This window comes from Motacilla alba, chromosome Z (genome assembly GCF_015832195.1).
Source record: "Motacilla alba alba isolate MOTALB_02 chromosome Z, Motacilla_alba_V1.0_pri, whole genome shotgun sequence".
NCBI lineage: Eukaryota > Metazoa > Chordata > Aves > Passeriformes > Motacillidae > Motacilla > Motacilla alba.
Window position 1 is genome coordinate 57378738 of NC_052046.1, and position 11711 is coordinate 57390448.

An 11711-nucleotide genomic window follows, 5' to 3' on the forward strand; every position below is an offset into this window, starting at 1 on the left:
AGACAATCTGATGGTTTGTTAGTACCTAGTTAGGATGAGAGAGAGTAGGTGAGGCTTGAAGCCAGATTCCTCAAGCCCTAGCTCAGGCTGTAAAGGCAGGTGTCAGTTTGTTGCTCTCCTGTTGGCTTATGTTGAATTAATTCAACAACCACTGCTTAAGGCTGTTTTCCCAAGTCTCTTCTACAGCTTAATGCCTAGGGCCTTCTTTCAAAGTACAAGAGTGGGTTTAAATTCCAGCATGAGACAACTGAAGCAAAGTCTCTTATTGCTGGGGTGAATGCTCTGCAGTGAGGATAGTGAGAGAGAGGAAGGGAGAAAGAGTGTAAAAAATAGAAATAAAAATTAAGCAGAGGCTTCTGCCACCTGTCCTTTCAACTGGCCAGTCTTGCAGGCAGCTGTGTTTGAACACCTGTTTGAAGTTTCCAAATACTGGAGTGGATCTGACGATGAATCTCTTCTCACAGATCCACATAAAAGCAGCGATTGGTTCATAACTGTATTTTGTGAATAAAATTAGATTTCAAATATACCGTTTTCCTCAGAATTCCATTGTCATTTTCTGTCTGGCATGATGACTGTTTTGAAACACATTCTACTCATCTAGCCGAGGTGTTTACTTGTAATTCATATTCTCCTTCTGTCCTGTTTTAGACTTGACCTTTTCACAAAAGTACCTCATAAAAGAATTCTGGGTATAAAGGTTAGATGAAGTCAGATGACATTGGCTATTGGCAAATTAATGTTTGCCAGATTTTACAGAAATATGCATGGGAAAGGCTTGCAAGTGACCCTTGAAAGGTTCTGTTATAATCAACATAGAATTAGCATTGCAAAGAGGTTTTATTGATGCCTAGGTATGATAAAAGTGGAAGTGAAACCTGAAGGAAACATACTGAGACAGCTGACAGTTTATGCTCTTTATTTTAAAGCAGGTGGATGACCACCATTTATGAAATAAAGCAAAAAAGATCCCCAGATTCAGTCAGATGCAAAAAAGTGCCATCTTTTCAAACAACAGACTGGCTTGGTGTTGGTATGCCATCATAATCATCTGAGTAGTGCTGATACTGGTCAGTAAGAAGAGGCTGATGCAAGTCATCTTTATTTTTCTTGACACGTACGATACATGCAGCAGCAGCAAAGATAATTGCAACAAGAACCAGTGCAGTCACTATTGCAATAGTTATCATCTCTGTGACACGGAGAGCCCGACCTAAAAGAGGGAAAACAAAAAGCAAACATTTTAAAAGATAAGTCAAGCAATATGGATAAATACCTGAAGTTCAGACTGGAACTCAGAATTTGTCATTATTCACTGAGTTGGGGAGTAGAAGTAATTCAAATTTTGTTTGATAATTCTTGTTCAAAAATGTGAGAAGATGTAGTCTATCTTGCCTCACTCTAAAATCTGTTCTGGACCTTTCTTTTGCCACCTTGTTTCTGAGGATTTGCATTCTCTCTAGTGAGTTAATGAACCTATTTGACATAGGAATGAAGACATTCTGCAAGGTTAAGATCCAAATGAGATTTTCTCCTAAAATCAGAGTGGGTAATGGGAACTTCATGGTGGAACAGTCTCTGACCAGTAGCTTTACCAAATCCCAAACAAACATCTGGAAAGTAAGCCAGGAAAGCAGACAAAGGTCTTTACAAAGACAACAAATATTATTGGTGAAATTTGAATAAATGTCAAGACACAAAGATATGAAGGAAAAAAAGGAGAGGAAGTATTTAGGCTGCACAGTTTACCTGGCCACTCGACTTCATAGCTGTATCCCAGGTTTTCTGGTGCAGTAACAAACATTTCATTATTGGTTACTGGAGGCCAGAAAGGCACCATGTTGTACTGTCGGTTGTGTCCAATAGGGGCGTTCTCCAGTGGGTATGTTGAGATATCTATATTTGAAAGTCAAATCACATTTCTGTAAATAAATTCAAAATAAATTGCACTACCTTTTTTTTTTTTTTTTTTTCTAACTCAGGGTTTTGAGTACCCCAGAATTCTTTTTCAGTTGTTCCAGAAGGATTTGTTTCCTGATATGGCAGATATAAAATAAGAGTCTATGTTGTCCAAAACCAAGGCCACTAATGTTATCTCTGGTTTTGAACAGAAATCACCAGTAAATTTTTAAAAATTTTGCCTGTGTTCAGCTTTTTGTTTCTTCTCACTTGGAAAAGGAGAAATATGTCAAAGACTTTTCTACATTCTTGCTTTGCCTGATTGTAGCAGTGATGAACAGGAGGGCTGTCGATGTAAATTCCAGTGGATTTTTTTTTGCAACATTATGCTAAATCAGAAGGAAGTCAGCTGAAATAAAAATAAAAACAAAACGGAAAATCCCCAAACCAAACCAAATCAAACCAGCATCAAAAAACAAAAAAACTCAAAAGATAACAGAAACTACTTTGTGGTTAGATGATGCCAAACCTTGTGTTGGAACATGTAAGAACCACAAGGGGATACAATTGCTCTCTGAGAGCTGATGTGAGAAAATTCAATGAGGCAGGTTGTGGGCGCTGCACAAAGAAGGCTCAGTTGTGTAGCAACAGCTGTCTTCTGTAGAAGAAGGAAGAGGTGTATAGATTATCCTAAGAGAATAAAGTTACTGCATTGTGCAGAGGAATACAGTTGCTGCACAATGCATAGACATAAGGGTTAGATTGAATTCTCCCCTAGTCCACTGATGTAAGTCTCCTTCCTTCTTTATTTTTTTTCCTTCATTGCTTTCAAATCCTTCCTTTTGTTATTCCTTTCTCCCTTTTTTTCCACTTTCTCCTGCTCACTTTTTTCTGTTCTTTTTGGAATTAAAAAAGCAAGGGCAGAAATGGTAACTATCCTTTCGAAGTATATGGAGATGGTTATTGAATGCTGGTAGTGTATAACAAAGGCAGTGAAAATGAATATGTATGGCATCTCTTCTTCCTTTGACAAGAAGAAAATAGTTATGTACTCCATACAATGGTGGAATGTCCTTCCAGGGTTACAATGTCCTTGCTCTATGGAGACAGTGTATTCCTACACACTGTTTTCTTGAATTGTGGCTGCTGTGTCTGACCAAGTCCCTTCACAGAGAGCGATCTGCAATTGGATGTCAATGGGGTGAGGACGAGAGCTTGCTTCTTACTACTTTGTCTTTGTTAATGATGCAAACTCTTGAAATTCCAATCCTCTCTCTTAAATTTAGGGGCATCTTGCTGTCCCAGAAGAATGAGTTGAGTTTTTGTGACTACGAAGACTGACAATCAGCCATCCTGCCTCTGTCCATGAGAACATCTTACCTGCAGAGTGTCGTCTCAGCCACTCATCAAAAAGAGCATCTGTAAATGTGTGCAGGAGGACAAAAATGGGGTCATTTGGTGATAAATGAGTTTGCCCTCCTGTCCCATTCAAAAATAGATGAGCCAAGTTATGGAGACTTCGAACTGCTGGGTCATATTTTCCAGAAGGATCACTGTACCCTGAAAACAAAAATTCCAGTGAAGATTTTGTTTGGAAGCTGCAGTCTCAGATTAATACTTTTTTTTTTTTCTCTGAAATGCTTTCATGTTGTTATGTTGCTTTGCTTAAAACAAATGGGTAATTCTCTACCTACTGACATTTGGAAAATGTTCCTGGAATGCATAATTTTCAGATTAAAATAGACTTTATGAAAGAATGCTGGGAATGTGGACTGCAAAGCTGCTGGGTTCTACCACACAAATGGCCAAAATAACATCATAGCATGAAGATAGAGATATATATTTAAGCCCTACATATCTTTCACCATACTTAAATAGTTGCATGAGTTTTCTAACTGCTTACTAAAGCAGGTGTATCTTGACATTTATTCTAATGAACTAGCTGTTAGGTTTCCATACATCACTTCCATGCATACCAGGAACATGTGTTGGAAAGCTTCACATGCTCTGATAGCGTTTATTTTTTCAGTGAAGATAAAGTGTAGTTTTGCTTGTGCCCAAAACCTCATAACCCTCAAGTCAGATGTTAGGATCTGAAGCATCATGAAAACTCTTCCTGTGTTCAAGTTTTGGACAATTGTTCCACGGAGGGATGCATGCAGTTAATTTTTAAAAGCTATGTTTGCACACCTAGGTATTGCTAGGCAGCAATTTGAACTGTCACTTTTTAATTTTTCCTGTTAAATGCTCTGGATTATTAAGGTATAGGAGAAGTTGTTAGGATGCTGTCTGAACATTATAAATAAAATCTTTTGGCTCTTTTTTCTGTTGGGTGGGTGTGGGTGTGGGTATGTGTGTTCTGGTGTCGGAGGGTTTAGTTTTAAATGTGCAGAGCTTATAGAGAGTAGGGCTAGCATGTCTAGCAGTAAATCCTGTACCCAGAGCTCAATTACAATTTCAATACTATTGCACTAAGTACTACCACAGCTTTCAATTTATTTTGATTTCTTTTCTTTGTTTTAATTCAGATACAAGAATAACTACTAGAAGCCTTTGTTTGTTTCATTTAGGGATGCAGCAGCATCAACCCCCAGGCAAGGACTGTGTTTTCAACAAAGGCAACTTACTAAGTATGTGCCAAGGACCTGGTTAGTTTTTACTTAGTATACCCACAGCAGACTCTTGAGACTTTTATGCATTTTAAGAGACATCAACTATAGCTACAAAGTAATTTACATAGAGCTTATTTCTGCTTAATACTGAGCTAATATTTAATGCTAAGAACAATGTGTTCTTGTCCAACTGCCTGTCTCAAAACTCATACTTCCAGCAGGAAAAAGTGGCAGGTCTGCTCCCTGACTTATCTGGAGTTATTCCAGGTCTTTTTATTTCCCATATTTACCTTCTACTGTGTTACGGAAGCTGTCTGTTGAATTGGAATAAAAAGGAGGAGTGTCAAATACACCAACTTCCAAACACTGAGCAACATCTTCAGGCTCTGGGAGACGCTGTACCATAGGTCGTGCTACATTTCCAGCAGGATTTCTTCGGATGGGACCACCTTCAGTACCTGGAAATGAAAAGAGGAGAGAAAACAATGTCCAGAACAGTAGGCATCAGAATGAATCATTCTCTAGACTGTACCATGGAGAAAAAAAACCCCTCATAAAATTTCATTTACACTGAATGAACTGGTCAGTTCCTTATGTTGGGCAAAGAATCCTCATTGGGGCCCTGTGTTCTGGATTCTCTGCTCCAGTATGTAAAAAGTCATCTAGAAGCTTCTTACTAAAGTTTATTGTTCACTAAGTGATTTAGAAAAATTTTCTACAGACTTTCGTGTGATTTCCTGATGAGACCTAGGCCAAGATTATTGAGGATGTCAGAGTAGCTGGAAAAAGACTGTGTAAATTACTAACCCAATATTGGGGGATTCTTATTTTTTCCCCATATTTCCATGATAATGCTTATATGAAGAAACTTACTGCTATTTTAAAAATTATTTTAATTTGGATAGGTATGTTAGAATGTGGTGTTACTCACATTCAAAACATGATACGCATAGTTATTATGGGGATTTGTTGGATGTTTCATTTTAGGAGCAGAATGGCATGAAGGTGATAAGTGGTGTAGTCAGAAGAAAAGTTAAGCTTCAGTTAAGACATAACACTGCCAGATGTAATTATTTATGGTGCAAGAGATGAATTGGTACTGCACAAGAAGGGAGGGCAAAGCATTTAATCTTTCTTCTGCTACAAGCTCCTGATAATATGTATTATCTCAACAGACTGATGAAACATGGATCAAGAATATTAAAAAACTACTTTAAGACCTTTTGGCTGGAAAAAGTCACAGCAATGTAAAGTATTACATTTATTTATTATTAAGAGAATTTTCTCTCCAGATATCTTCCATCATTCATACTTACTGTTACAGATGGTTCCCAAGGTTTCATAATCTTCTACATTTTCGCATAGCACTCGCCACTGAGAGAAGATTGAATTCTGGCTTATAAGAGAGACATCGAAATTGCTTCTAGCTCCCATCAAGTCATCTGAGCAGATATCACATGTATTTTGTCCTGTTGCAAAGTTCCAGTAGGGCAGTCCAAAAGTGGGGTCCTGTAGCATGTTCTAATCCACATAGATACGGTGTTACTATGTGTTTGACACAGACAGCTATAATATTTACTACTAGAAGATGTTAAAAAACAGCTAAATACTCCTAGTAAAAGTCAGAATCCAGCCTTATAGAAGAGAAGAACTGTATGTAAAATTCATGTAGAAGCTTTTGGTAGTTTTTCACAGTGGTACCTTTGTTCAGCAGAACAGATAGCTGTACTACTGAACTGAATCATGGATCTCCTCCACTATTAAGACAGTACTTCTCCCACGGAACCATACTGTGAGCAGTAAGAAACATAAATTAACACTGAGATCCCATTTCCAAATATTTTTATGGCCTGTCAGCAAAACCAGTCTTTGTAGTGCACATAATAACTAGGTCAACTGTGAAACTGAAGGAAATATAAAGAATAGGGTACTGGTTTTTCCAATTGGCATTGTTTGGTTCTAGTATGGGTTAGAGTTGAACAGTTCTGGAGTTAGTGAGGCAAAATTACTTTGACTAATGATCAAGTCTACTGACATAAATAGGAACCTATATTAAATCACAGACAGATAGAACTTCTCAGGGCTTTCACTTAGTGAAATGCCACTGATGACAAATGTGTGTCTTGGAAGGGAGTTAATGCCTCAGCCTGACATAAAGCATTTAAAGCTAGTGGAAACACTGAAGTGATTTCAGACACTATTTAGTTCTGACCTTGAAAACTTAATTCTTGTTTTTTTTAGGAAGGATGATGGTTCATAAAATACTATACCCATTTTTTGAATAGGTCCACGTAAGAGAAAGAAAAAAACCAGAATCATTGATTTAAGGAACAGGGTATAACAAAACACTAATTTCTCTAACCAGTTACAAAAACTAAATGTGATTCTGACTCTCTAAGCCATCTCTGTTATCACCTTCTTCAGAATTTCTGCTGCTTTGGTTAATGTTATTCAAGAATAATGGCCGTGAGATTAAAAACACCGCTGTAAATAACACTGTTGGTCCAATAAAATGTCTTATATCTAGAATGCATCTCTTTTTCCATGAGATTTTTATGGAAATTTTACATTTTCTATTGCTCTGATTAAAATATTTTATTTGAACATCATTATAAAAGTGACAGTCTGAAGCCTAAATGCATTCTATTAAATTTTGCATATCAAATGAGTTACTGAAATTGAAGCAGAATCACTTCAACGTGTAGGGAAAGCTGCTATCATTTTTGCCTATTTTAATATGGAGTGAATTTCTTTTACTGTACAAAACATAGCATGAATACCAGTAAGCATTTACAGGAACTTCACCTGCATGTCTCTTTCAAGCTGCAGTAGATGGTATCTATGCCATGTGACAAAAGCTGGTCCCTCATGAGAGAAATCAACTCCTCCAAAACTCTGCTGCCCCACACCAAGGAAAGTCTTCCTGACAGAATAATAATGAGACCACACAAAGTAGTTATAAATGGAGATATTCTCGAACTGAGGTGTGTTGCCATCTGGTCCAAAAATTTCTTCACGTCTTCGTGTGGCAATAACGATGTCAGGATGGACTGTCACCTTGGCTTGGTGTAAGGCATTCACAAAGCGATTCCTTTCTTCTGCACTTAGATCCAAAAGATTCCTTCTGACTGTGATAATACAGAAGAAGCAAATTACCAAAATAATAGACACTGAAGTCTGATCTCAGAGAACTTGTTTATTGTGTTCCTAAAAATTCTGGGTAAGTGCCTTTTTCTTCAATTATTCACCCTTTTTATTGGGGAAACTCACTGAGTATAAATAGATAATGTTATTTATTTTGAGAAAATCTGAAATAAATTAAAAGAGAGCTCCAATCCTTGCAATTTTAGTACTTTTAAGAGTACTGTTACAGATTATCTTTTTATCCTGCTAGAAAAAAGACAAAGACCGTTCTTTGTCATATAAACCTTTCAGAACTTAATCCGATATATGTAAGGTTTCCTGTGATATTACTCTACAATAAATAAACACTATAAACCAATTTATAATAATCAGAAACTCTCTGTTTGGCAACTTAATTAAGAATTAATTTTTTAATGCTTGAACCTTTGTAGGAAAAGTGGCAGATTCACCAGTGAATTATTATCAATTTCACACAGTACAGTATCACTTTAATCTGAGATTCTCTCCTATTTTGTCTTTTTAACCTGACATTATTAACAATTGGCACATATTAATCCTTTTTAGCAGTATATCTCAAAATAATGCCATTGTCCACACATAGAGAGTGAAACAAGGAGGAAAACTGACTTGTTGAAATAGCAGTGTTTCAGCATGAAGAACTGAGTTCAGATCACCTCAGTCCTTCTTTCACCTGGTATGAAAAAATCTCTGACAAAGTTTAGACTGAGGTAAAGATCGAAGTCCTCACAATCTTTATTCAATATTTACTTATTGTCATTATAAAAAGTACTGTAGAAATCCATAACTTATTGTCCAAATTAGTGATCAGTTATGTTTATACAAGAAGCAACAGATCTTCAACATGAATCTATATGAAGAATAGAATTCCTGAAATGTGAATTTCATCAAGGACAGTGCATCCTGAAACATGTTTTTTTGTTTTGCAGAACTGAACCTCATCACTGAAGTGATGGGTTTTTACTTTTATTGGTTTTTTGTTTGCTTGGTTGGTTGGTTGGTTTTTGGTTGATTTGTGGCATTTCGTTTTGTTTCAAGTAGAGAACTATAATTGACCATCTAATTTTGATTTATATAGGCATATTAACATTTTCATTTTCAAAGTATATGCCTGAACCACAACAAAAAGTTGTGACTATTATTAGAGGTAGTCATGAACTGAGAAGATATGAAGACACCAAACTGCATTTTGCAGCAGTTTAGTATGGATGTATCAACAGTAATCCAGTAATTATTTCTAAATTCTGAGCACATGTGGTCTGTGAATGGGCAAAAGAGGTGACCACAATGTGGAAAATTAGAGCATAAAAGGAAGCTAATTTACACTTTTTAAACTCATGTTTTCGTGCATGATGTGTCTGATTTATTTGGCGTTTTAATGCTTTGTAAAGAATTTAATGTGAGAAAAGTAAAAAGTGCTGTTGTACATTCTAGAAAATCACCTAAAACTGCTGTTTGCTTGTCTCTTGTTTTACATTAACTTTGTGTGTAACATTTATCTCTTGATTATTCTTCAGAGTTGTTATCATTGTAAAACAGAATAGGCCAGAATATTAGAGAGTGCAACCTGGCTTAGCATGCCCAATTCACAAGTAATATTTTCTGCTTTCTAGTTTAGTTCTTGAAGCTCAAAGAAAGAAAAAAAAATCAAAGATTTTTCCCATAGCCATCAATAAGTTATTATTAAGGAATTGTTAAAATTTTGATTTGGTAAGTGGTCCTTTGCTAACCCTTTCTGAGACATGCTCTTACATCCATGTAATGTTCCCTTATCTGGTGAAAATGTCAGTTCTGATTTCTGTTTCTGCAGAAAGAAACACTGCATATTTGTGCTAGAGACCTCTTGTTTAACATATCAACAGAACCCATTGCTCATTCTGGGGGGGAATTATGGATTTTGCAGGATTTCAGTAACATCTTTGAAGTTAAAAGAGAATAAATTTAAAAATAAAGATTGAAATCTTGTCCATTCAGATGATTTTCAGATGAGAACAAGGATCTGTCCCCAGGCCTGTTTGTCTTTTTAAATTTCCTCATAGTATTCAAAATTTTTCCAGTCTTGCAAGGATTTCATAACAATTTAAAAAAAAATAATTAAAGAACTATTTATTGGTATGCTAGACTTAATTGAAACTGGAGTACTGAAGAAGGGCTTACTACACCCTGGACTGATTCATTTGAACTGTCCGCAGTCATGACTAATGTTTTCAGAGATATTGACAGCAGCGGGGACAGTAAAAATATACCCAACCAAGTTCATAGTTTAGAATTGTATTAGGGACTTTAAATGAAAAGAAGAGCTAAAATAGTCACAAGGTATTAAACATATTGAATGATATTAAACATATCATTCCCAAACATGCTCACAAACACATGTATATGCCTATATATATTGTTTTATTCTTAAAAGCAAATAGTACCTTTTTTCAATATGTTCTATTCTTTAATGGACTTGGATGCATTGACTACAGATTTTTTTTCTTCCTTTTAATGGATAGTAAGTATAAGTAATTTATACACATGCTGAACAGCTCCTCTAACACCTGCCTTAACCCCTCCAGCAGTATACTAAAATGCTAAATAAATATAATGGACATTTTGTACCTTAAAGAGAACAAATCCACTAGGTACGTTTAGAAGCAAGCACTGACAATGAGCAATTTCCATGTCATATTCCTGATGTTCTTACCTATGTTGATCTGCTGGCTGCAGGTAGGCCCAGTCCAGCCAGGCCGGCACGACCCGCAGTTGTAGCCGGAGAAGTTCCCGTTGCAGCGGCAGGTTTGGTTGAAGAAGCGGATGGGCCATTGCTCACGGTCATCCCGCCCGTCGTGGATGTACTGGGGGCCGTGGGGCCGCGAGTCGACAGTCACCTGCACACACCGGCCCCTTCCCGTGGACACACCACACCGGTCAGTACCAGGCCCAAACACAGGGAAATAGTCTGGGCAGCACATGCCGCTCCTCAGGGACTCAACAGTTGCGCACTGTCGAGGGAACTGAGCTCCAGCTTGGCCCAACATGGTAAGAAGCAATAGCAGGGAAAGGTAGAGCAGCGTGGGGATCCGCATGACAGCGGGTCAAACAGAGCCGGCTTGTTCCCAGAGCTGGCTGTCCACACACGCTGATTTCCTCTCCTGCGAAGGAACACCCAGCTCCCTCTATGGGGAGAGAAAGCAAGAGAGAAAGAAGAATAAAAACATGTGATACAAATCTCTGGGCTACCCCTTTCACCCCAGAAAATTCCTTCTAACTCTACACTTCAATACTCTATCTGAAAAGGCGAACAACTCTGACCACAGACACTAATGTTCTCATTATCAGCACAAAAGATAGCAGATAAGTAGATCTATATTTGCTCATTAACTTCTAAATTCTTCCAAAATATTCATTCACATTTTACACTTGCCAGACACATTTGCTTCACTACCACTAAGTTCTGAAACCTAAGGCACCAGTTTTCTGAAACTTTTTCTTTCCGCCCCTCCTTCCCTCCCCCAGTTAATGTCTTTTCTGCATTTAACTAGTATATCTTGTTCTCCCCTCTGTTTTCTTGCTGTTCTCCAGTGCCAGCTCCAAAATAAAGTGAAGCTGTACTTCTTTATGCATAGTACCTGTTTTTTCTTCGTGGTACCTCTCCACTGCTGAGATCTTGTTCTATCTCTGCACGTCCTATGACTGTCTAACTTGAAATAAGCACGGCTAATTTCTCTCCTGGTTCAGTCTGCCTGCTAATCCTTCTTGTACCAACACAGTATGGCTTGGCCTCACCCTCCTTCCTCTCTTAATCCCCTTTCTACTTCAGTGCATTTCTCTGGACTTTAAGTACTTGAACAGCACATGATTTCTTTCATGCTTATCTCCTTGTGATTTTACAAGTTTTAGCAAAGGTCAGAGACAAATACTTGAATTCAAAACAGAACAAATGTGAAGTTGGTTTTTGTTTGCTGGTTTTTTTTTTTTATTAATTGCAAAGAAAGGCTTGTTTGAAAGCAGACAAAGAACAGTGGGGAAAATCACATTTAATGGACACTTAGA

At 37.3% G+C, this 11711-nt stretch overlaps 1 protein-coding gene across 1 annotated transcript; it reads right to left on the bottom strand.

Annotated features, from left to right (window-relative positions):
- Positions 1–884: 884 nt before the first annotated feature.
- Positions 885–11471, bottom strand: TYRP1 (tyrosinase related protein 1). The gene is made up of 8 exons (XM_038125739.1): positions 11288–11471; positions 10363–10834; positions 7317–7639; positions 5828–6032; positions 4802–4969; positions 3280–3459; positions 1750–1896; positions 885–1213 (listed from the first exon to the last, which is right to left on the bottom strand). The coding sequence occupies exons 2-8, from the start codon at positions 10742–10744 to the stop codon at positions 1008–1010; spliced, it is 1611 nt and encodes a 536-aa protein (XP_037981667.1). The 5' UTR covers positions 10745–10834; positions 11288–11471; the 3' UTR covers positions 885–1007.
- Positions 11472–11711: the final 240 nt, after the last annotated feature.